The sequence below is a fragment of the Abramis brama genome, assembly GCF_963993115.1.
Source record: "Abramis brama genome assembly, chromosome: 4".
Classification (NCBI taxonomy): domain Eukaryota; kingdom Metazoa; phylum Chordata; class Actinopteri; order Cypriniformes; family Leuciscidae; genus Abramis; species Abramis brama.
In genome coordinates this window covers 47,308,941-47,329,063 of record NC_139966.1, presented here as the reverse complement: position 1 = coordinate 47,329,063, position 20,123 = coordinate 47,308,941, and the positions used below count along the sequence as shown (strand labels likewise).

The 20,123-nt window shown below is 39.2% G+C and overlaps 3 protein-coding genes across 3 annotated transcripts; 2 read left to right on the top strand and 1 right to left on the bottom strand.

Annotated features, from left to right (window-relative positions):
- The first annotated feature begins 177 nt into the window (after nucleotides 1-177).
- mkrn1 (makorin, ring finger protein, 1) lies at nucleotides 178-8,706 on the top strand. The gene is made up of 8 exons (XM_084110598.1): nucleotides 178-332; nucleotides 1,103-1,231; nucleotides 3,738-3,949; nucleotides 6,035-6,255; nucleotides 6,328-6,542; nucleotides 6,730-6,840; nucleotides 7,172-7,316; nucleotides 7,459-8,706. The coding sequence occupies exons 1-8, from the start codon at nucleotides 259-261 to the stop codon at nucleotides 7,669-7,671; spliced, it is 1,320 nt and encodes a 439-aa protein (XP_083966724.1). The 5' UTR covers nucleotides 178-258; the 3' UTR covers nucleotides 7,672-8,706.
- Nucleotides 8,707-10,831: 2,125 nt separating this feature from the next.
- Nucleotides 10,832-12,176, top strand: tmem121b (transmembrane protein 121B). Its single transcript, XM_084110599.1, has one exon. The coding sequence runs from the start codon at nucleotides 10,876-10,878 to the stop codon at nucleotides 12,049-12,051; it is 1,176 nt and encodes a 391-aa protein (XP_083966725.1). The 5' UTR covers nucleotides 10,832-10,875; the 3' UTR covers nucleotides 12,052-12,176.
- A 443-nt stretch (nucleotides 12,177-12,619) lies between these two features.
- On the bottom strand, nucleotides 12,620-19,778 carry il17ra1a (interleukin 17 receptor A1a). The gene is made up of 11 exons (XM_084110597.1): nucleotides 19,519-19,778; nucleotides 19,311-19,335; nucleotides 19,030-19,176; nucleotides 18,268-18,392; nucleotides 18,054-18,180; nucleotides 17,926-17,973; nucleotides 17,649-17,803; nucleotides 17,504-17,578; nucleotides 17,335-17,407; nucleotides 17,132-17,248; nucleotides 12,620-16,915 (listed from the first exon to the last, which is right to left on the bottom strand). Exons 1-11 carry the CDS (start codon nucleotides 19,621-19,623, stop codon nucleotides 15,549-15,551), a joined length of 2,364 nt encoding a protein of 787 aa, XP_083966723.1. The 5' UTR covers nucleotides 19,624-19,778; the 3' UTR covers nucleotides 12,620-15,548.
- Between the last annotated feature and the right edge of the window lie 345 nt (nucleotides 19,779-20,123).

Below are 20,123 nucleotides of genomic sequence, written 5' to 3'. Positions count from 1 at the left end.
ACACACACACACACGGGGTGGGGGGTCGGGGGGGGTCATCCTACATTTATTAGTTACAGCCACGAGTTGAAATGTTTTTAGAAAAGCACCTGCCTCGTGCCATGTCTTCGTTTTTCCGAAAACACCCGATTGAGATGCGGCTTTTGTATTCCGAAAACATTCGATCACATAAGGCGCCTTCGGTTTTCCGAAAATGTCCGAGCGCAGAGCGGCCGCTCTCCGGAAGATCCGGGTGCTGGGGCTTCAACATAAACAGCAATGGCGGAGGCAGCGGCAGCGTCAACAGCGGCTCCAGCAGTTATCGGAGGCTGGACGAAGCACGTACCCTGCAGGTTAGTGGAGATCCGCCGAGGAACGCGGTTATTGCAACATTTAACGGTCACAAATATAAAACGCAAACGCCTGTGTGTGTGTCGATGTTGAGGCATCGGATAGCGCCGCTGTCTTTGTGCTGAACTGGATGAGTGTGTGTTTGTTGTTGTAGCACAGCGATCAGTCCGACAGCGGTTGCTATTTGCGGTCCTTTCTTCCTCTCTCTGTGTGTGTTTATCTATGAAACATCCGTGTTTGTGAAAAAACAACACGGCACTGCATCAACCACATATGGCAGTCAGTTTGACAGTAAGGAGTTTTCAAGGAAGCCATTACAATCCTTGAGTTTAACCGTCTGGGCAGCAGCCAATGTGTCAGTGTCAGCTTTGATGATTTATGTATATGAATTCACTTGTCAGGCTTAATTCTAGTCTAGTCATGACTGTACAAAATAACCTATTTTTTAACCCACAAATCTAATGGCATCAAATGCAAGAGAGATTTCAAACACGAGTAGTATGTAGTGTTTACAATAGCACTGTTGTCATATATAACATGCAAATACGAAGGGTTATTTGGGTCATGCTGTTTATTATTCAGTAAATGACGTGGGCTGTGCATCTCGCATCTTAGTCATATTATTTAGTCTCCGTTGCTTATTGGCATAACATATTGATTATTTTATGTTGTATATCAGCCTTTGTTCGTGCCTTCAGATGTGTAAAAGCCTAAAGTACTCTGTGTGAGTGTTGTCATTTTGACCCGTCTTTAAAAACATCTTCATTTATAGGTATTTCATGCACGGCCTTTGCAAAGAGGGCGACAACTGTCGATATTTACACGACCTCAGTAGCTGCAAGCCAACCATGATCTGCAAGTTCTTTCAAAAGGGATCCTGTGCTTTTGGGGACCGTTGCAGGTAAGAGACATAATGATGCAAAGTATTGCATTTGAGTAGATCCTCAAAATGTGCTGAACAAAACAACCGCTCACTTTCACGACAAGATCTGGGCAGATGTTACATAACCTCAAAGGTAATGCAATCTGTATTTCTGTGTTCAGGGTCTGTAACACATGAGTGTGTTTAAATGTATTAGAGGTAAGGAAGGCTTCTGAGAAGTGTTGTGTGTTGCTTCATTACATGTCCGTGACATCCGAGAAGCAGAATTTTCTGTAAACAAGTTGTTGAGTTTGTCACTTCCTTAAAGGGGTAGTTCACCCAAAATTAATATTATTTGATAATTTATTCATTCCTATACCTCTACGAGTTTCGTTTTGCTGTGGAACACAATAAATGTTTTAAAGAGCTTTTTTTTTTTGTTCTTGCCATGAGAGAATTTTCTTTTGTGCCTGAACTGTCTTTAGGAGATGATGTGTAAAAGTAGCTCTTAAAGGGCAAGTTGTGTTTGCATTTAAAGCATTTGTTTTGCATTAATGATGGCGTTTATATATCTAAAGATTAAAAAATGGCCTACAAACAGACCATTTGCATTTGTGTTGCATTCATGCTGTCTATAGATATATAAAAACTAAATGGTCTGTCTGTAGGCCATTTCTTTTAGAGTGCACTTGCCATCTAAACGTATATAAATGGCAACAAGTCCATATATACAACCCACCTTTGGCCAATGCAGTGCAAAGGCGCCTGAAGAAGTGTAAAAATTAGCCTGCGAGCCAGACAGTGCAGACAATGTTTGTCTCATATCTGTCTGCGGTCAAGTGTATCCCCATAGTAACTGCTGCCCCCACTATGGCACTATGGGAATGTCTTTGTTTGCTGAGGCTGTTCTATGACAGCATCACATCTGACCGAGAGCTCCTTGAGAGGACTGTTTCCTGTGGTTTCAGGGTCTTGAGCTTAAATATCTGATGTCTGGAGACTAGATTGATGTCTGACAGAGTTGTATTGTCAGCGTTGAGATTATCTTGGGGAGGCGCAGTGATGCTTTTGTCCCCATATGGGGTTTACCGCATTATTGTTCCTGTGTTTATTCCGAGGGAGGGAGGGTGTCCAGCTTTCATTAAGTGTGCGTAGAAAGGGCCTCAATGTATGCTTCATTATGGATGGATTCTCTTTGCTGCTTTGTGTCTATCTCTGTCTCTTGGCTTTCTCCTTCCATGTGCCCTCCCCCCCACCATCTCCACCAATCTGGGGCCCAAATAGAGCAGCGCAATGCACACTGCATGGCAATTACATAACCCTAGTGTGTTAACATGCATCTCTCTCTCTCCCTCTCCCTCTCTCTCTCTCTCTCTCTCTCTCTCCTTCTCTCCTTCTGCTGCTGTTGCTACCGCCGTCAGGTTCATTCGGTTCATGCTGCCATTCTGCAGTAGCCACTTGTGCTTCCACCGCTCGTTTATTTCTGCGACCCCCACCCCCACATATATAGGCCGACACACGCGCAAAAACCCGGCTAGAATAGGGCTGAATGACCCAAGAGGTTTGAGGATGGAGGGGTCTCTGGATGCTTAAGGAAAGCACTGAAGCGTGTTTTGTCGGGGAATAATGAGACAAATAAAGGTCAGATGCTAAACTATATGATATGACAATTGGATCAAGCTTTCTATCTATCTATCTATCTATCTATCTATCTATCTATCTATCTATCTATCTATAACATAACAATCATTGCATGTGAAAACTAAGCTCTTCCTTACAAACAATTATATTGTCTGAAACATGACTTGAACTGTTAAGAATATAAATGTTTACCTTGAAATGCAATGTAAGTCGCTTTGGATAAAAGCGTCTGCCAAATGCATAAATGTAAATGTAAATGACTTAAGATGCAAACAACCCAACAACACTACATTACAACCTGTACTTGTACACTAATAAGGATGGGTAACAATTAGTAAGGCTGACTAGTTTACCCAGTTTTTTTTCCCCTTACATTTTGTTTTTAGTTTTGAAATTTGTAGCCATGGTGTTTTAATTAGCATGCCTGTAGACGCTGTCAAACCCACTCACAAATGTTACATCTTTAAATGAATCATTTCTGTAAGTGGCTAACTGCTGCATTATAAGTGAACAAGACATGTACTCACCATGGTAACCACACAAACATCAAGTTTGTGACCATATCATATTATCATCTCAATATCATCATATCATAAAAAAAAAAAAAGCTGCTTAATGATTATAATGTGCTAAAGCCTGTCTGAATACTTTATCTGATTACATTTTTAATTTAAGGTTTAATTCCCCAACACTCACTTGGGTATTAATACTAGTAAAACTGTAATAACACTTCATAACTATTACAAACCACAGAGTGCAAGTTTTGCAAAAACAAATTTCAAGAAGCTCTTACTTCAGATACACTACTTGAGTCCAGGGGTGCATTTTCATTGCACTGCATGGCTTACCTAGAGTACCAGTCTACGCATTATTGTATTTTCATTAAATTTGCATTGTGCCCCAGGTATGAACATACCAAACCTGCCAAGCAAGACGAAGTCCCTAGTTCTAAGCCGTCGGTGCCGCTGACCGCTGCTCCCCTTGCTGGCACTCCTGATCCCGTTTCTGATGGGCCAGGTGGCACGAGCGACGCCCAGGAGAAGCCCCAAGGCTCGGGGGCAGTGGACTGGGTCAATGCTGCCGAGTTCGTGCCAGGGCAGCCCTACTGTGGGAGGGGTGAGTGTAGCAGGGAAAGATGTTCAGTTGTTACTGCCAAGACAATCTGTGAAAACACGGTGCCAGCAGATAAGCAAAGCATCGGTGTACAATATAAAAGTTTTTCATTTTACAATAATGCTTTTATATTAGTTTGCTTGACGAGTGGTTTGTAATAATAATGCTATCACTGTGGCAAGCTTCTTCATTTCTGTATACACAAACCACAGGATCCGAATCTCGCTTCCTGGAAAATAAATTAGACAAAGCGTATCTGGATTCTCTTACTCTGATTCTTTGACAATCAGATTAGGCTTGAAGTAGATACTTTTCAATACGGTTTTGTAAATAATGCAATAGTTGATTGGTAAAACTTAGCAGGTTCAGATCCACATTTCATGAAATAACAATGAACAGCAATTGTACAGTATTTATTAATCTAGATTAATTTGTAGATGTACTATTGTTGATATAAGTCCTATTTGTTAAGGAACTAATGTTAACTTGTACTGTTTGGAAGTTAAATGTATTAGTGTGTCGAAATTAACATTAACCAATATTATTACATGGCTTGGTTGAATTCTAATGTAGAATGCGGTCTGTTATTTCTTGATAACAGACCGCTGCTAAGTATAACACACCGTTGCCATGAAAAACAGAGCGTTGCTATGGACGCAGGATTCTAACCGTAGAGACGGAACGGACTATTTTCTTTACAATCGTTTTTAAATCAATAAACTCCTTTTTAAATCAATATTTTGTGTCAAATTATTGATTTATTTGGTAGGTAGCCATGTAATAAGCGGGATAATGTAGAGCGAGGCGGTTGTTATAGCGAATACAACCCCTTCAGGCTGATTCAAGATCAGTCCCTATGAACTGATCAGTCCTGATCTGCCTGTCGGGGTTGTATTCGCTATAACAACCGCCTCGCTCTACATTATCCCTTACTTAACAAATACTGTAAAAGTATTGTTTATTGTTAGTTCATGATACAAAATGCATTAACTTTTAATAACAAATTTAACCTTATTTTAAAGTGTTACCAATTAATTTTTACCATGGTATTTACACTTGCATGCCTGGCAAGCACTTTTATCCAAAGCGAGTACATTCAAGCAAGCTACACATTTCATCAGCATGTGCATTGACTGGGTATCGAACCCATGACCTTGGGAGGAACGCCAAGGAATGCTGTGCTGACGCATGACGTGAAGCCAAGCCAACTTAACGATGGTAAAATCACTAATCCTAAAAACTGTAAAGGATCTGCAACATGATATAAAAAATGTCAATTGTTCAATAAATAGTTGCATTTATAAATAATAATTTCACTGATTGCATCATATCAATAATTAAAACTAAAAATCGTTTTCTTCAATTGAAAAAAAAAAGAAGCTAAAACCATAAATAAACATTGGGGGAAAAAAAATGTAAATTTTGCTTTGGCTATGCTAAAATGACTAAAACTGAAATAAAAATAAATTAAAGCTGAATAGAACTATTTAAAATACAAAACTACTAAAAATGACGAAAGCACATAACAAAATGACAAAAAATATACAAATAAAAGCCGATATAATAGTATATATATGATATAATAGTATATAAATGATACTAAAATAACACTGCCATGCAGTAATGTAGCCCTTTAGCCCCACTGCAGGCCAGTGGCCAAAGGTGTGCATTTATCGCCATTTTATGATGCAGTTCATACAAACAGAACTAGCTGTTTTATGATGCAGCATGAATACTCAGCCCCTTGCTAAGCTTGGACTGACCCGGCACACACAGCCGATCTCAGGCTGTGCTCCACCAGTGCGCTCTCTTTTTCTTGCTGGCCCAAACCCACTTACATTCATCATAAAGAGTGGCTTCATCAGCAAAGAGCTGAAGGAACAGTGCTGTTTCTTTCCTAGTCTTTGGGTGGCAGCCAAAACTCTTACATTCAGGCAAGCAGGTGCTGTGACCACAATACAAAACTGGTCTTTAGGTTGACTAAAGGTTTCTTCAACCCACACCGCTATACGTTGTTGTTTTCCTATTCCTATCTCAGGAACTTGGTTGCTAAACCTTAAAATCGTTCCTTTTTTGTTCCTCCTGCAGCTGAACCAGTGCTGTTTGAGGGGCCTGGTCCTCTCATCGAAGAGGAATATGAGAAAGATCAAGCTAACAAAGAAATGAAGAAACAGCTTTGCCCGTACGCCGCCGTTGGCGAATGTCGCTACGGCCTCAACTGCGCCTACCTCCACGGCGACGTGTGTGACATGTGTGGCCTACAGGTTCTACACCCTTCAGACACTTCCCAGCGCTCGCAACACATCAAGGTGAGTAGTGGATTGACATTCTGTTTTTGTTTTCTGAGATTTTATAGTAAACTCTCCTCCTGTTAACGGCAGGCCTGCATCGAGGCTCACGAGAAGGACATGGAGATCTCATTTGCCATCCAGCGTAGTAAGGACATGATGTGTGGCGTGTGCATGGAGGTGGTGTTCGAGAAAACCAACCCCAGCGAACGGCGTTTTGGCATCCTCTCCAACTGCAGCCACTGCTACTGCCTCAAGTGCATCAGGAAATGGCGGAGCGCCAAGCAGTTCGAGAGCAAAATCATAAAGTAAGACCGTCCTTAAGATAATTAAACGTTTATTAAGTTGAATAGGATTCTAGGGAGGTGATCTTAAATCTTTTGTAATTTTACGGTTATTATCGCTAATTGTAATTGTCCGCTTCTTCTTTTAAAGATCAGTACTAGCGTAAAAGGGAGAATCAAATTTATGTTAAATGAATATGTTCTCCGTCAGGTCCTGCCCAGAGTGTCGAATCACATCGAACTTTGTCATACCAAGCGAATACTGGGTGGAGGACAAGGATGAGAAGCAGCAACTCATTCAGAAGTACAAGGATGGCATGGGGTACATGCTTCTGAATTTTACATTTCTGATACAAGTTTCCTGCTTTAAATAATAGTTCCTCCCAATCCAACCCAATCCCAATCCATAATCAATCCAAGAAGCGTTTGGCTTCAATGGTGTTAAATGGCAATGAAGTGCCATTTTTGAAGTCCATACAGATTTTGTAGTCCTTTAGTTGAGGGTAACATTAAAGTGAGTAAATGACAGAATTGTAATTTTTGGCTGATGTGTCATTTTAAACCTGAAGCATTGTTGTAAAAAACATTGCAGTTCTGTGGGGTTTTGTGGTCCATTTGTTTAGCTAATTAGTTTTATCCATATTCGCACCCAGGAGTAAATCTTGCCGATATTTCGATGAAGGCCGTGGGACCTGTCCGTTTGGAGCCAACTGCTTTTACAAACATGCTTTTCCTGATGGCCGTCTGGAAGAGCCTCAACCCCAGAGGAGACAGACCGGCTCCAATGGAAGAAACCGGGTAAAGCCTCTACTGAAGTCTAAGGGTTATTTTGTCTCGATGTTAATGCCAAACTGCCAATTTAGTTTCGGCTTGCGTAAAAGCATATCGAGTTTACTTAATGACGTGCAACAAATTCGCATTATTGAAATCTGTATTGCAGAGCTCCAGACGGACGCCACTCTGGGATCTTTTTGACGAGCGGGAGAACAGCGACTCCTTCGACAACGAAGACGAGGAGATGGTGACGTTCGAGCTCAGCGAGATGCTCCTCATGCTTCTGGCTGCCGGAACCGACGATGACGTCACCGACTCCGAAGATGAGTGGGACTTGTTCCACGAAGAGCTGGACGATTACTATGAGCTGTACCTATAGCAGGGCTCCCTCCATCCTTCGCTAACTCCCTCCTACTAACCCTCGTCCCAATTTACTCTACTTCTATCCCTGTTAGAAACTAGACAGGACTGTCTTGTGTGACTGATGGGCAGTAGCGTCTTTTTTCCCCTGTGTTGTGGCAGTGCCTTTCAGCAGGCCATTAAAAACAATGAATTCATTTCAAATACAATAAATGAATATAAAACACACGTCAAAAGACAAAAAAATAGCTCTTGTGCTAAAATATTTTCTAGAAAGCCTTCTCCATTCTGTGAGTCTGTTCATGTCTGGTTAATGTACTAGAATAAGTATAAAGAGCAAAAACAAAAGTAATTTAAAAAATTGCAAAAAAGGACACTAAGTTATATATGAAATTGGAAAGATATAGCTCACGAACCTTGCCCGAGTTTATCTCGGGTGTGGGTTTGACATGTTTGTCATTGACTGTGAGGATACAGCAACGGTGTATGACTTCACTAACTGGTGGCTGTTAATGCTTCTGATATTTTTGAAATATCTCTCTTCTCATGCACTGATTCTGAATGGGTGGGAGGTGGTGGTGGCGGTGAGCTTCCTGGATTTCACAAATGCACTCGTCAACGTTCACGCGGACAACTCGTATCATTTATCCTTATGTAATGTCCTTTTGTTTCCCTCTATTAAATTATCCACTGAGGTTTTTTTTGTACCTGTTATTAAGCTGTACCTAATTAGCTGTGGTATCCCATGGGAAGTCCCTATGAACTGAGTGTGCCGAAATTTTGTGAATCTGGACTCCCAAATGCCGACTTAAATGCATTCAAATATGAAGCTGAATGTTCATCAGTTTAACTGTCTATTAATTGTAAATCTGTTTTGCTTCAGTGAGTATTGCATATTAAGCTCAGCTGGCAGTAGTCAAACCACAAACACCTAATTGTTATTCGGTTCTTGTCGAACTTGGTTGATATGCATATGTTTATACAGAAATGTGCTTGTTTTCTATGGTTCAGAACCATCCAATGTAACTTGAAATTAAAGTTTATTATCAAAGTATTATTTTTCTGTGGATTTTTATTTGAATTGTATCACTAATGGTTTGTACGGTAGTTAACTCAGGTGGTGTTTAGTAAATGAGACTAGACTGCTATCACGGTATGTAATTTAGCAGTTATGCTCTGGGCTTATTGAAAGTTGAATATGGGTTAAAAAAAAGTTGTCTTCGTTCTTACTGGTCTAAGTATATACTAAAATGGTGTTATTTTTGGCAAATTAAGGATATACCTAAAACAACCTTTTAGGAACAAATGGTTTAAATCTTAACTTAAAGCTGCAGTCTGTAGTTTTTCCTCTTTATCGCCATCTCTGTTCGAAATCTGCAATTGTAGTTATTCACGGAATTATCAACTTTACGTGGGTTATGCCTCGGCACAGCGCGGATGAATCCAGTGTTTTGAGGAGAATGTGCGGCTGTCAGTCGCCGCCCGGTGTGGATACTGTCATTCGGAATCACAGATTCTACTTTTTGGTATGTATGACCAACATAAGAATTTTCACCGGAAAATGTCGTTTGAATAAGTAACTAACATCCACTTTTGTTCTGACCAACTAAGGGGAAAAAAGCATTGCAGTAAATCGCGCTGATTAAATCTAACGATCGCTTATCATATCACGTCAAACCGTGCAAATTATACTTCGTTCTCAAATTGTTAATGTTAACAACATCAGCATTGCGTGATTACATTTAATGACCTTCTGATATTTATCCTTCGCATGGGCCCGGTTGCAGTCTCTTTTTTTTCTGTAGCCACTCCGAAGTCTTTTGCATTTTACAACGGGTGAATCTCCAGTTGTCACTGGTGATTGTTGTTTGAACCTTTCTGGATCCAGCAGCAAATTTATAAGTTTAATTATATCAAGTGCTGTGAGAAAAGGCTATAAATCTCCACCTCCAACATCCTCACACGCAATATAGCCTACTAGCCGAGACTCCTTCTTTATGTGTACAGATGTGATGTAATGACGCAAAGACATGGTCGAATTTCCCGCGGAAATCCACCAGTACCACTGGAATTAAAAACATTATTTACAAGCTTACCGTTTTGAATCGAGCTAAGGCAAGCAGATAGTTTTGAACACTGGCTGGTTATGTACTTGCTCAAAAATTTATTTTGGATAATTTTTAACTAAAAAAAATTACGAACTGTAGCTTTAATTTTCAAAGAAAATCTGCAATAAGAATACAGCCTGTGCCCTATACATAATTTAACTAAAGCTACAGCATTTGTTTAACATGAAACAATGCTCTGACTCTCCCACATTAATAACTCAGATAAATAATGGATAAATGCTAAAATTCATACTAGGCTTCTGATGTCCTACATCAGGCTTCTGTGAGTGATCATGCTTGAATACACATCACATCATCAGACAAATGTGACTGTTATAAAAGAACCGCTTTGGAGAGGCCATTTGCATTTTACTTATTTTGCATTTTTATGGAAGTTGCTTTGTGAAAAAGCACATCATATATCATCAACATTATCCTTAGTTTATCTACATTATCTTTTCCAAATCAAATCAAATCAAAATATTTTTTATTCAGAGAATGCCCCTTTTTCATAATTATCAGCATTATTAACGCTTTAATTTTAATGAAATATTGTTTCACCATGTTTTCACCAAGTATATTGTGCATTAGCAAAAAAGTAATTGAAATGATACAAATGACAATTAATACATCTTGCACCTCTTGATGGAAATAACATCAAAACATTTATTTCATCAAGAGGTGCATCAATTTTTGGTCAAGATCTTGTATTGACAATGCAAGAGTCAAGCACAATATAAAGTCTACTCCAGCAAATCCCAAAGACTTTCAATGAATTTAAGGTCTGGACTCAGAGTGAAATGTGTGAAAATTATTCTTCATGCTCCCTCCCAACCATTCTTTCACAATCTTAAAAATTAAATTAAATGCAGTACTATAATTTTAAACGTGGATATGAGATGTTTAAACATTAATTCGTGTTTTCAATGAACTTCAGCGTCATTTTAATCATTGACTTGAGTTCATAATTTATCAGTTTTTATTTGTAGGGATTGGGTAAATGCACTCCAATCCAACGGAATTCCATAACGGGATTTCTTCCTCTGCCCCCCTTGAACGGCTATCATTACACTAGCACAGCCAAAACAAGTCGGGAGGAGAAGGAATGAATTACAATGACTGCTGAAATCATAAAAGACATCTCCCAGCCCGACTCACCTGTCTCCTCAGCACCAGAAAACGGACAGCTGCTGTTCATCCGAAGCGTCGCGTCCAGGAGAGACACGCAGACCACCAGCGGCAGTGCCAACCTCGAGGAGGGCAGCTCCCAGCCCCTGGTCTCCTCTGCCACCGCTCAGCCTCAGTCTTACACCATGACATCGAGCGAATTCATGCAGTCCACCCCTCTGTTCGTGCAGAGGTCTAAGAAGAACCTGTTTTATAAGATCTTGTGCTTCCTCGTGCTCGTTCTGCAGGGAGGCATGTTGGATTTCTACCTCATCGTCTTCACGGATCTATACTGGTGCTCGTGGATAGCCACGGATTTGGTGGTTATATCGGGATGGGCGATCTTCTTCATGAAAAACGCCAGGAGTAAGCGAGAACGAGCCTGTGGTTTCCACCAGAAGAGCTCCATCTTCGGGTGCAACCTCGGAGAGTTCACCTTCGCGTACTTAGCATGGCTCATCTACGTGATCGCGTCCACCCCGAAAGTGGTGCTCGTTCTGGAAACGTCCATCCTGGATCTTATTGCCCTGAAGGTGCCATTTGGCATCACTGGGTTCAAAATAACCATGTTGCTCTGCGCGCCTTTGCTTTACTGCCTCATCAACTCCATCATTGAAGACCCTAACGGTGCCACGCGCTTTCACTCCCAAGGCTCCTTCATGAGCACCTGCTTAGACATCCTGGACAGCTTCACTCTGGTGGAACTGGTCTTTAAAAACGAAATCGCCAACATATACCTTAGGTACACGGTCATATCCGTGTATTTCATCGCAATGGGCGTTCCGGTTATTTGGCTTTACGAGTTGACGGCCTCGGAGATGAACTGTCGCTGGATTTGGGCGAGGTTCTTCACCGGCGTTCTGCTCAACGCACCGCTCTTGGTGGTCAGATGTTTCCTCGTCTTTGTTTACAAAATGCCCATATCGGTTTTCATGTTCAAGAACATCTTCTTCCTGGGGTGTAAGTGCCTGGAGCTGGTTGAGCAGTGCGTGTCCTTACGAGGTGTCCGGAGGTTTGCACGTGGACGTGGGGGTAACACAGCCCAGTTCTCCCATTGCGTTTCCGAAAACGACATGTGTCCCCATGGTTATGTGAACACGCTGGCTGTCAATACTCAGTCATAGATGCTCATTAAGGACTAACGCTCAACGGAGGCCACGTCCTACAACAGTGTGCATCAGCCCTTTTAAGGGGAGGTAACTGCAGGTGCTACCGTCCTTTCTTATGATTTAAAATTAAATAAAAATTAACCAATAAATAAAATGTACTTTGACTACCTTTTGTAAAAGTGCAATTATGAGGTGGTTTAACAGTACAGTAACCACAAAATATTAGCAAATACGCTCTCGCGAACGGAAGTAACCATAGCAACATTCAGCGGCGAGCGTTAAAGTAGATAAAACTACTGTCGCTGTTTATCAGTTTATTTTATAATTAAAAACCACAAATAAATAATAAATAAATATTTGCTAATTGGGACGAAAAAAATCCTTTAACAAATCTGCTCCCCGCAGGTAACGGAATAATTGGCTCACTCGCCCTTTACGTTTTTGATGAATATGCAAATTATCGTTACTCGTCACCTTTTTACATTTTCACAGGTGGGCAAAATATAGGCCTAACAAGTGAAACTAAACACAGAAACAGTATAAGGCTAATTAACTCAGTGATCGTTCATTGTCTGACTCTTTTGTAAAAAGGCTGTTTATTTTACAAAATTAAAAAACAACAAAAACACTCTGACAATTACAATATCATATAGGAAGCAAAAGTAGGATTCTGTACAAATCTTGAAATATTTTGTTTAGCTATACATGCAAAATGCCATTTGTGTCAGACATTCCCAAAAAACAGCTAACTGATCGTACATTACCGTATTTACATTGTATATAGATGATAGGCCTATAAAATAAAAATATGTTTATAAACATGTTAGCTAGTATTTGAGATGTTTTGGGAAAATTGTGCTAAATCAAATAGGCAAATCCAACCTAAATCCACATTTATGCCCGCAGTACCTCTCCTTAAAGGGATAGTTCACCCAGAAATGTAAATGTTGTTACTCACTCTTGTGTTGTTCCACACCTGTATGAGTTCCTTTCTTCTGTTGAACACAAAATATGATGTTGGTAATCAAACAGTTTAAGTTGACAATAGCCAATGACTACTGTCCACTGTAATGCCAACATTCTTTAAAATATAATCTTTTGTGTTCAACAGAAGAAAGAAACTCATACAGGTTTGAAACAACTTGAGGGTGAGTAAATGATGACAAAATGTTCATTTTTGGTTGAACTATCCCTTCTCCTCCACTCTCAACAGGTGCTACAACCAAACCAATCAATGTGCCAATGAAAAACATTCCCACCTGTGACCTCTGCAGTATATACTTAATGTATTGGGATGTGACTGTAAACCAGTGCTTATTTGATGATACGAGAATCTTTGATTTGCACTTGTTTTGTGAGGCACTTTAATTACGTGAGGACTATTCAACTGAGGAAATGTTATAAGTGCAATGTTGTATAATTTATTTTCTATGTAAAAATGTCCTCAATTTAGTAGGCTATAATGTAGACGGATGTTTATAGTGTTTTCAGACACCTTGTCAAGAGATGTTCCTAAATGCACTTATCAAAAGTGTAAATATGCCTTGTGACTTGTTAGGCTTGGTGTACACTTCAAATTGTGAATGTGATGTAGTCCTTTCCTATTTGAAATACTGTGTCAGTGGCAATGGTACTTTGGACTGGAAACTGCCGAACGGTGTATGATACAAATTCGTGATGTTCCTTAATGTTAATAGGCTAAGCATAGAACCTATAAGGAGAACTGTAATCCATCTTTAATGACCAAACTCCATTGCTGCTCCCAACCAGCCATATTGCCATCATAAGTTTTTACAAGGCTACCTCTTTACAGAACCTCATGTTTGAAATCATGAACCAGTTGGTTTATCTGCTCAATTCCAGATGCTATTTTATTCATGCCAGTAAATGAGGTATGATTATCACAATTAATAACATTTGGACCAACCAAGACAATTGTGATAGCGCTGATGGACAGATTGCGAGAGGACACAATCCTATATAATTAATCTACATGCAGTGCATCTGTGTATGTATATTTCAAAGCTCTTTAGTTACACTAAGAATTACACCAGAAACCTGAACAAATATGTCAAAGCCAAATCATTTCCTTAATATCCAAATCTCAGTCAAATTTTCCACCTTAAATGGACAGTTCACACAAAAATAACCATTTACTCACCCTCATTTCATTTCAAACCTGCAAGACTTACTTTCTTCTGTGGAACACAAAAATATATATTTTGAACAATGTTTTTGTGCATATAATGGAAGACAATGGGGTCCAAAACAATGTTGGTTTGGACCCCATTGACCTTCATTGTATGGACAACGATTTTTTTTCTTTTTTCTAAATATCTTCTGAAGAAAGAAATGGATGCAGGTTTAGAGTGACCTGAGGGTGAGTAATTCTGAGTATATTTGTAACATAATACTAATTTTAGGGTGAATTATCAACAGTTTGGCTGAACAGTAAGAAAACTTGTCCTGTCACTTTTAGTTAAAACAGCAGAGTATTTTATATTCTAGTGTAACATGTAATTAATAACAATTGTGCATCCTTATTCTAACATATTATTACTCTTGTGCTTTGAGGATTGGGGTACAGGGTGAGCTAAACGTGTTAAATATGCAGGCCGAAAGTGCATTATGGGTTTTTTTGTGCCTCATTGCGCAGTATTTAACCTGACAAATATATACCACTGCATACTACGCATGTTTTTTAAACAACAGGTTTTAGAGTATGTACATATTACATAACCTTTTTTGACAAGGAAATCGACTTCCAACCCCACCTCTCTCTATTGATCCACAATGTTTTACAGAGGATTTTCTTGCAAGGGCTTTATTTTGCAAGTTAAGTTACTGTTATGTTTACATAAGACATTATTTGCACTGTAACAGCTGCAAGGGTCTGGAAGTATCCTAGTTAAATTGGTTAAAATGTAATTTGAGGTCCAAAGTCGGATGAAATTTGAAGCAAATAAAGTGATTCCTTATCTAAATTATAGTAAAAAGCACACAACAGAAGATTACCAAAGACATCTACTTATATAAAAGTATATATAAACGTCCATAGTAGATGGTTATAGCTGTTAAACTGGAATAAACTATTAAAAAAGTAACTCTAGTGCAATATAATACAACGGAACATTTCGTCTGAGCAATTAATATGAAAAACAGGACAAATGTATCATTGCAAGCCCAACCAAATGACTTAGACTTGTGTTCAGTAGCTATATCCTTAATCATGTGCTGTGCTGTTCTATATCATGCTGTTTAACAAGGTACTTGTTCTGCTCCACAGTAAAAGTGAACCAATCACACCTTTGTGTTCGTGTCTAATAATTTGTTATTGATGAAACATTTATAAAACAGCTGATCACTGAACTCATTATCCATCTAGTCTATTTCCTATTGTCCTTCCGTTCGAATTTTTTTGGAGTGACGACCAAACATTTACAGTTCAAGAACTCTCTGGCACACCACGGCACACAGCAAATCAGAAAACAGCCAAAAGACACTGAAGAAATTCAGGTCTCCATTGTTTTGTTGCAGAAACTGGAAGAGATGGGGCTTTTCAGGAAAAGTTCCATTTGTAACTTGGCTAGGTCTTCCTGAATCTTGGGATCTTCTCTCACTGTGGAATACCTGGAACCGTATCCCTGATCGGACCCTCGTGATGGTCTCGTCTCAGAAGCTCCCTCCATTTCACTTTCCTCCATCTCCATTGGCTGGGATATGTCCATCAAATGGAAGCTGTCCTCCATCGAGGGTGGAGGTGCTTCTAAAAAGCGTATTCTGCTGTCCTTCAGATAATTATCTGACCATTCTCCCATTGGAAACGCAATAGGAGGATGTGAGTTTTCCACTGGTACTGATTCAGCATGGAGATATGGGTGGATTTGTGGGTCCACTGGTGTCACACTGAGTATTTCAAGAGGACTTTCTATTGCCGGATAATAGGAAAGTACTTCGCTGTTATGTGGCTGGACTCTAGGATTAATAATCATTATGGGCGACTCTTCAGGATTCTCATGAATTTGGGGAATTACGGTGCAAACGCTCTGTGTGTCTTGATGGATGTCCACCTCTTTTACAAGGATTGGGAGTCCGTTGTTATACACCGGCACTAATTCATATATTGGCGGCATGGGCACCTCAAAAAGTGCATCTGTTTCTCCTCTCACATCCTCCTCGCTAGTCACGCACTCCTTCTCAAACCAGTCCGGATTCTTCATTTGGTGCACCTGGAAGGCTTCGATCGCATTCCTCAAGGCTTCGCCCGAGGGGCATTTGAAGTACTCTTCTTTTCCAACACCCTCGATACAGTGCACCGTCCCTTGCTGATACTTCTCCACATCCAGGATACGGAAGTAAAGCTCCTCGAAATGCTTCATCAGCTTGTATTTGACCGCAATGTCAAACAAAGACGGCACATCGCCTTCGCTGCATACATCTTCAAAGTAAGCCACCAAATACTTCCCGTAGGAAGCCGGACGCTGCATATCAGGTGTAATCAGCTGAAGGGCGAGAGTCAGCATATCACCGATCGGAGAGCACACATCCTCCCGGAGGAGGACTCTAGGCTCTCCGCAGATCGCCCCCCACTTGGCTTGCACTCCTCGGGAGCAGAGGACCAAGATCTTGTTTGACGTCTGCTCGATGTGTCGCTTTTTTTGCTCAATCCACTGCAGCCGGCCAATGGTGCCAAGCCAAGTCGCGTCAAGTAGGTCCAGCACAACATCAGTGCCGCATTTAGCCCGCAGGAAGGCACAAAGCTTCAGGACTATGTCTGTGTAAAGAGGGTGATCTCTGGAGTAGATGATCAATATGGATCGTGGGCCGGGTAGAACTGGCGGCTCTACAGGTGTTTTTTCCAGGTGTTTCTGTTCTGCATCTGTATTAAAATACATTTTGAAAATTAGAAACACGGATAAACCTTGAACATGATCATTTACTGCATATAAGATTTATTGTTTCAGTCCTCCTAGCACTGCTTATGTGGCTAACCACAGGAAGTTACTCTACAAAGATATCACTGCTAGTGTTGTGACACACATGATAATCACAGTCTTTAAAGATAAAAATAACCATCTTAAATGTCACTGCTTACCTGGTTTCCTGCGGCGCAAATAAATGGCAAAAACAACAACGCCACAAATTAGGAGGCATAATCCGACACAAATAATCCAAAGTCCTGAGTTGTCCTCCTCGGGAGGGCTTGTTGTTACTAAGGAACATACATAAAATGAGTAAAGAGGCATTATACGTTTTACTGTATTTTTTTCTTACTAGTTCAAAAAGTTCCATACACACCAGGGGCACATATGTTACAACTATGGTTTATTCGACGACAGTCGTTGGCACACTTCCGAAAATATGGCTGGATCTAAATAGGAAAAGAACAATATTTATATCAAGATCCTTGCATATAAGAATTATATTACTTCATTCATTAATTTAGCGCACGTTTAGGCCTACACACCTGAACATCGAAATTGCAGCATGTGCGTGGCCAGTTCTCCAGGCCATATGTCACATTTATTAACGTCTTGCTCTCCTAAAAGAGTTAAAATAGTCAGCCTTGTTCTTTTAGATATATTTAAATATCCATAGATAAAATGTCTTACATTATAAAGAGTCTTTGTTACGCGGTCCCTACTGCACTTCACAAAAACGTTGTATTTGTCTGCATTCTCTCCAGGATTAAACGCAACATACAGAATATCCTTGCCATTTAGACCTGTAGTCCTCCCCACAGTAATATTGGGTTGCCATGTTTCCCCTAAGAGAAACATCTCATATTTTTAGATGTGCATGCATACTTTAATACTGAACTAAGGTGGTTTCTATGTGTATTATCTATTTGATTAAGGTAAACCAGTTATAAATAAGTTCTTCTCTCACCTCTCTCAAAACAGATTTTGGTCCTTCGCATCAAAGGATCGTCACAACCTGTGGTTACAGATTGAAACTGAATATAAACTGTAATGTAGATTTAAGCTTTAAGGAATTTTGTTTAATTTAGCACTTACCTGGAACATCAACTGTTTGGTAAACATTGTAACTAGTGTGTTGTAAATTTGGCTTGGGAAGATTGGAGACAGTCACTACATATTTACTGCCTGGATCTACCACAACTTTATCCAGAGAAAAAGACCACTAAAATAGAATAGATATTATATCAGTATCTGTATATCTGTAATTTAAAAAATAATAATAATTCAATCAATCGATCAATTGTCTTGCCTTTTCACTAGCATTCCTTCTCATGGACTTAAATTCCTGCAGGAAATTGAAATGAACACACAGACGTTCATTGGTGGATGATTTCATCACACTAAGCTCTGTTCCTTTCAAATGCATTATGCTTCCTGCAAACAAAGAAAAGAAAAAAAGATTAATAAACTTGATGACTACTATAAATCTATAAATGCCTACTGAAAAGACAAAATGAAAATAAAGATCCTTTTTAAAACCATGAAATATGGCTGTTTAAAAATGTTATAACACTTTACAATAAGGTTCCATTTTCCAAGATTACTAACATTAGTTAACATAAACTAACAAAGAAAAATACTTCTAAAGCATTTTTTAATCACAGTTAAATGTTAAGTTCAACATTTATTAATATATTATTAAAATAAATGTTTTATCTATTAACATTTTTCATGGACCTGAAATAACAATGAACAGTTGTATTTTTATTAGCTAAAATGACCAAAGATTAATAAATGCTGTAACAAATGAATTGTCCATTGTTAATTAATGTTAGTTAATGTATTAAGTAATGGTATAATGGGACCTTATTGTAAAGTTTTAGCATTATCATAGCTTTTAATAAACTAAAATATAGGTTTAAACATTCAATTTAAGTGTCCCTTTGCTTTAAACTTGTTTTACTATGGCAAGGAATTGAAATGGATTTCTCCATATTCACATAATGTAACAAACATATCTAATGATAATCTAATCTGAAACTCACGACACTGCCTACAACAAGTGACCCACCGTCATCTTTTGCTTTCCATTCTGCCACAATCACTGGCTCCCAATCATCTTTCATATTTCTTCTCACATCAACATACACCTTTAAATCATCAGGGCCGCTGGGAGTGAAATCTGAAGCAATGAGCCATCCTTTATACATGCAATTATCTGTGAGGGGAAAATTATTAAAACCATGAGTTAATATATATAGACCAATATCCAAAATATTAATATTAATAATAATAATAATAAAACATTTCCAATGAGAATAAAAAATTAATTAAAAAAAGACAAGCACTTACTAAACTCTGCGTTACATTGTACTTCCTGGAGAGAGAGAAAGAGAAAAAAACAACAATGGATGACACAAATATGAGTCTAAAACTTCAAACCCCCAAAGAGCCAAATATCAGATGTCTATAGACCAGATACCAGAAAACGATAGAGACTATTAAACATAGGCCTATTAAACGTTTTATGGTATCTGGTGATCTTTTTGCATTATCTTACCTCTTGTGTACAGTTCAGAGAGAGCCCATTATCCATAAGTTTGAGATTCAGCACTACAGGTATGAAGGTGAAAAACAATACACCTTTCAGGTACAAGAAACTCATGATCCTACATAAACCTCAGTACAGCTTAATCGTTTAAGACAAGTTTTAATAGACTAAGTTCGTCTCAAAGAGCAAGGTAAACAAGGTGGCGTAGGTGCAGGAAACAGCCGACCTAAAAAAGCTTCCTGGAATCACTGTAATATGCAAAGCAACGTGACTCACATTTCGTGTTCTTTGGAAACGCGAGACGCTGCAAAACTGGAACAACCAATTAGCAAAGCGGTGTAGTTATGTTGCGTCGCGTCACGTAAGATGTGTAGGCTACTGTACAGTTCGCGTCTTGTGCGTCATTTTTTGATAGTTTGCATTATTATTATGAACTATTATTGCTTAGAATAACAGAGACAAGGCACAAAAATTACTCAACGCCAAGAGAATAAAAAAATATGGCAGATGATTAGTGATTAGATGATTCAGCACGAAAACAGAATAAAACATTTTACAGGATAAAAATTAGGAAACCGGAAACATGCAAAGAAATCATTAAAATAAATAAATAA

Coding starts and splice junctions, on each gene's coding strand:
- il17ra1a (XM_084110597.1), bottom strand. CDS start 19,623: ATGAGTTTCTTGTACCTGAAAGGTGTATTGTTTTTCACCTTCATACCT. Junction 19,336..19,518: donor CTCTGAACTGTACACAAGAG/GTAAGATAATGC, acceptor CTCTCTCTCCAG/GAAGTACAATGTAACGCAGA. Junction 18,393..19,029: donor ATGGAAAGCAAAAGATGACG/GTGGGTCACTTG, acceptor CTTTGTTTGCAG/GAAGCATAATGCATTTGAAA.
- mkrn1 (XM_084110598.1), top strand. CDS start 259: ATGGCGGAGGCAGCGGCAGCGTCAACAGCGGCTCCAGCAGTTATCGGA. Junction 6,256..6,327: donor AGCGCTCGCAACACATCAAG/GTGAGTAGTGGA, acceptor TGTTAACGGCAG/GCCTGCATCGAGGCTCACGA. Junction 7,317..7,458: donor GCTCCAATGGAAGAAACCGG/GTAAAGCCTCTA, acceptor TCTGTATTGCAG/AGCTCCAGACGGACGCCACT.
- tmem121b (XM_084110599.1), top strand. CDS start 10,876: ATGACTGCTGAAATCATAAAAGACATCTCCCAGCCCGACTCACCTGTC.